This window comes from Mus caroli, unplaced genomic scaffold (assembly GCF_978045245.1).
Source record: "Mus caroli unplaced genomic scaffold, Mus_caroli_1 scaffold_1, whole genome shotgun sequence".
NCBI classification, from domain to species: Eukaryota; Metazoa; Chordata; class Mammalia; order Rodentia; family Muridae; genus Mus; species Mus caroli.
The window spans coordinates 57281429-57286483 of record NW_028227256.1 but is presented as its reverse complement, the minus strand read 5'-3'; the positions used below and the strand labels follow the sequence as shown (position 1 = coordinate 57286483).

The 5055-nt window shown below is 40.8% G+C and overlaps 1 protein-coding gene across 1 annotated transcript in view; it reads right to left on the bottom strand.

The window, feature by feature from the left end:
• Positions 1-1159: 1159 nt before the first annotated feature.
• Positions 1160-5055, bottom strand: part of Cyp20a1 (cytochrome P450 family 20 subfamily A member 1) — a 47285-nt gene continuing 43389 nt past the window's right edge. Inside the window, exons 12-13 of the mRNA XM_021169317.3 lie at positions 2015-2104; positions 1160-1871 (exon numbers count right to left, since the gene is read on the bottom strand). Of these exons, the coding sequence (XP_021024976.1) occupies positions 1721-1871; positions 2015-2104 (241 nt within the window). The 3' untranslated portion in view covers positions 1160-1720. The remainder of the gene's footprint in view (positions 1872-2014; positions 2105-5055) is intronic.

Genomic DNA, 5055 nt, shown 5'->3' with positions numbered 1-5055 from the left:
ATAACCAGTTTGCAAGGATTCCTTATCATTTGGCTGTCTGAAAACAAATCTTTACAAAGAAAGGGGAATTTACAACTAATTTCTAATTGTATCTATTATTTGTGTGTGGGTGTGCATATGCGTGTCAGTCAGAGGCCAACCAGTCAGGTCCTTTTTTCCATCATGTGGGTCTCAGAGATTAAACACAGCTCATCAGGCTTGGTGGCAGGGGCCTTCACTGGCTGAGCCATCTTGCACAGCCAGAAAAGGGTTTCTTAAGCAAAGCAAAGCAAACCAAAGCAACAAGCAGCAGTAGCAACTGCATCTGGGGCTCAGTGGAAAGGAAGCTGGGGTTGGGATAACAGCTCAGTAGAGGTGTAGAAAGGAAATTCTTCATCAGTATAGCATAAAATAAAAACTGAACTAAAATATAGTGCAATCAATAAGGCATTGTAAATAAAACTTATTTGTGCTAAAGTATATTTTGAACAACTCTTAAAATATCCCCTAAATAACTTCAGCACCGCCTCACTTACTAAAGACTGGGCACTACTGTAGAAAGCTCTGTCCTCATCTTGTGTCTATGTGATTTACCATGTATTTCTCTTAACCGAATTTTTTGTTTTCAAGCCGCTGGGGGCTAAACTCAGGGCAACACATGCAAGGCAAGTACTTTACCACTGAGCCAAGTTCTCAGATCCTTAACAGTTTGTGTGAGCCCTATAATATGTATATTTTCCTTCTCTGTCATACAGCTTACAGTTTCTTCAATCATCTGTTTTCTTCTCCCCAACACTGCTTGTAGTGACTCCTGCCTTACTCTTTCTTGTTCATTTTCTGTTCTTATGACATCGTAGTTAATTCCCATATTGGGAATTCTGTTTCTCTGCATGAGCAACAGATTTAACATAGTACTGTGAGATTTCCAGAAAATCAGGACAAGTTCCCGCCTCAGTTTGTCACACAGGAGAGGCACTCGCTTTGAAACAGATTTGGAAGCAACTGTGTTATTCCCAGATGATTTTAAACTGCTGAGCCACATGCAAGCCTTTAGATGAATGCTTAGGTGCACGAGAACATAACAGATGGTAGACAGAATGCCCAGGGACTCACTAAAGCCTAATGAAAATGATGGAGACACATTAATACTCAGAAAACAAAACAATCCTCCAAATAGAGTGATAGGTGATTTATTAGAAATGCAAAAAGAAGCAACGTTATGTTTCTCTTTTATGAATATTCAGAAAACATGATTCTCCAACTTGCACAAAAGAATTCTCTAAGATTACTCATTTGAGAGGTCAAATTATGAACATCAAGATTGAAAATAACAGCTTAGCCAGGTAGTAGTGATGCAGGCCTTTGATCCTAGCTCTCTGGAGGCAGAGGCAGGTGGATCTCTGTGAGTTTGAGGCCAGTCTGGTCTACAGAGTGAGTTACAGAGCAGTCAGGGCTACATAGAAAAACCCTGTCTCAAAACCCACTGCCCATTAAAAATAATGGTTTTAGAGAATGATGCAAATTAAAAGAAAATTAAACTTTCCTGTTAAAGTTGTCAATATAAGTATAAACATATGTCATACAGTAAGAAATTTTGACATATAAAAACCCAAATTTACATCATGAAGCACTAGCAGGTTTTATAATTACAAAATGATACTGGGTTTATAAAAGGTCTCAGTACATATTCTGATTGGGCATTTCCCTTCATTTACTTAACAGACTTTAAGTGCATAAATGTTTAGTGTCTTTTGGAGACAGTGATCCAAGCTTCTTCCCTTGATGATGTGACCAGTTCATACTTCATTTCAAAAACTTGTCTATCCACAGCGAGCAGGCGCAGCCTCTTCAGCAACACACTCACGAGCACTGTGGTCACCATGTAAGCAAACCTGGACCGGAAGAGGGTCACTGGTTACTAAAGGTTAAAAAGTTGACATTAAAAATTATAGAGCTGGCTGTCATTAAGAGATCATTAGATTCTGAGCAGATGGGCATGGCACCCTTCCTTCCCCATTGCCATCTTGTCATTTACCTCAGTTCTGGGCATTCCCATGTGCCTGAGAAGCCAAGAGAAGAAAACACTTTCATCACTGGCTCGTCCGCAAAGCGGTCTGGATCAAACCTACAAGAAAAACCCAAGGTCACCACAAAACAGATCCACTTGCGCCTTGAACATCAACACTAAATGCACAGCTGTAATAGTTTAAATCTTTTGCAGTCTGTGATGGTTTGTATATTCCTGGGTCAGGGAGTGGCACCATCTGGAGTTGTGGCCTTGTTGGAATGGGTGTGACCTGGTTGGAGTAGGTGTGTCACTGTAGGTGTGGGCATAAGATCTTCACCCTAGCCTGGAAGTCAGTCTTCCACTAGCAGTCTTTGGATGAAGACGTAGAACTCTCAGCTCCTCCTGCACTGTGCCTGCCTGGATGCTGTCATGCTCCCACCTTGATGACAATGGACTTAACCTCTGAACCTGTAAGCCAGCCCCAATTAAATGTTGTTTTTTTTATAGACTTGCCTTGGTCATGGTGTCTGTTCACAGCAGTAAAACCCTAACTAATACACAGTCATACTATACTGTGCTTCTAAACCATCAAACACATAGATGTGTAATCGCTTGCTGTTTATAAATATGCTACCGCTAAACGATTAAAAAAAAGAAAGAACAAAAATTCTTCAGAGCCAGAAATGTAGTAGAATTTTTCAAGAAATACAAGGATGAGTCAAAAACCAGATAATATCTGAATAAAATCCAGACCACCAGATCAACATTTCACATTGTTCCTCTATTAAAATTAGGGATTCAAGCCCTGAAATGTCATTTATAATTTATACTGTACTCATACCTATTATAAGTGAGAGATATTAAGAAGCTATGAAAGGTCTTCTTTTACTTTAGACTTTCCTTGTCAAATGCAACTGGAGAAGTAGTAGAAACATTAAAAAGAAAACACGTAAGCTCTTTTTAAATAGATGTTTTTCAAAGATCTACACTGAGTTAGAAAAGAGGAGTGTGGACACATGCTAGTGGGGCAGGTGAAACAGGTGTAGGGCAGGTGGACACCTGTCCTTACAACATACAGGAGGAGATTAAAGGTGTGTGCCACTCATGGGCGAGGGAGAAATGCCCCTCTCCTACACCCCCAGAGATCACCAGCTGAGGTGCTTGAGTGAGCTAGCTGGGGCAGTTCACAGAGCTTGCCCTGGTGGTGTAGGTTGGTGCAGGAGAGCTGATGGGATGACCAACTCAGCTATAACCCAGGCCCACATCCAGGGCTTTGAGTTGGCCCACCGTAACATCCACCCATCTATGAGCTGCTGGAGTCCATGGAGGGGCCAGTCCTGCAGATCCAAAGCTCCAGGATCTCTATAACACAGGGCGACAACAGGATATCCAAGTAGAGTTCAGGTAAGGATCCAGTATTTATGATAGTGTAGCAGAACCCAGAGGCCTCCAAACAGACCAACAACTCATTGAAATGAACATCTGCAAGCAAGGATGTTTGGACAAAAAGGTAACTGGGGGACACACTGAAGCTTCCATGACTAGATATTGTTTATTTCTTTTTTTTTTTCCTGTCATATCTTTTTGTAGGGAGGTTGCAAGGATGGAGGGTGGATATGAAGGGATGGGGGGATGAGTAGGACTGGAGTGCATGATGTGAAAGTCACAAAGGTTAAAAAAAAACATGTACCACTACTGTCCAGCTTGTATAGAGTCTAATGAACAATTTAAGAGCAATGTTGCAGATTATTAAAATGTCAGCATTTGTAATATGCCAGAAGCCATAATATCCGTTGCATTAATCTGACTTATATGGTCTTGGGTGTCTATACAATGAAGACTTGAAGGCCAATAGTGGTCAGATGTTGGGGTTATGTCTCTATTGTCAAAGTTGTGTAAATGCAACTTCTTTAGCCAATTTCTACATCTGCAGAACATTCAGCTCACTGGGCTCTGGGAGACTTAAGTAGGATCAAGTAAAAAAAAAAAATGATTTGTATCAGAGGACCAGGAAGTCTGCTGTGAACTTTCAACAACATGGCTGCCTGAAGAAGCCCTGAACAATTCTAACAGTTGACCTTCCCAAGATGGAGAAATCTCACCAGGCCCCACTGCCAGATGAGGAGCTCCAAGCAACTACCAACTGCTGCGAGTGGGGGAACTAGTCTTCTCTACATATGAGCTCTCCATCCAACATCCATGACCATGTACATGTAGAAACATGTACAGGTAGGCAGCACGGTACGGACGTAGCAGGTTGTGTTTATATGTTGATTCATTTCTATTCATGTGCAGCAACAATGGTCAAAGAAGAGGAGGACATTGGAGTGACAGAAAACAGGAGAGAGGGAGAGAACATGATGTGTTTAAGTTTTAATTAAATTAAAAACAAGCAAAATGTTTAGCATAGCACCTGGCCTTGAGTGCTGCACACATTTGTCAATATTTATTCCATAGTAGGTGCTTTGCTAAGTACTCTACCAATAACCACTTTCTGCTTGTCCACACCTCAGCCATGGGAATTGTTCCCTTTCTGCTCTAAGGGCTGAGGCACCACACTTGTTCCTTGGGGAGCAACATAGTTCCCAGGTGAAATGAACCAATGTTGGAGCCAAAAAAGTAGCTGAGTCTGAAGATTATTGTTTTCTTCCCTCTTTCCTTCTGTGATAAGCCCTCCTAATGTAGCCCAAGCTAGCCTCCAACTCACAGTCCTCCCACCTTCTCACTTACAAAATGATAAGACTACAGACACACACCACCATGCCCAGAAAGTATTCCAATTTCTTATTTTGTTTTTAACAAATGTGTAAAGTTATAGTCTTAGGCATTTATAAAAATACAAAATCCTAGTTCAAACAAAAATGCACAAATGTTCACAGTAGCTTCATTCATAATAGTAAAAACTAAAATTAACCCAATATCCTTCTGTAGCTTAATGGCATATTAATAGCTCCATTTAATGGAATATTACTCCAGCATGAAAAGAACATGTAACAATTTACTTGAATCTCAAAGGCATCAAATTTTGGGGAAAAAGTCATTTCCCCCTCGTTCTCTTCTTTATCCTC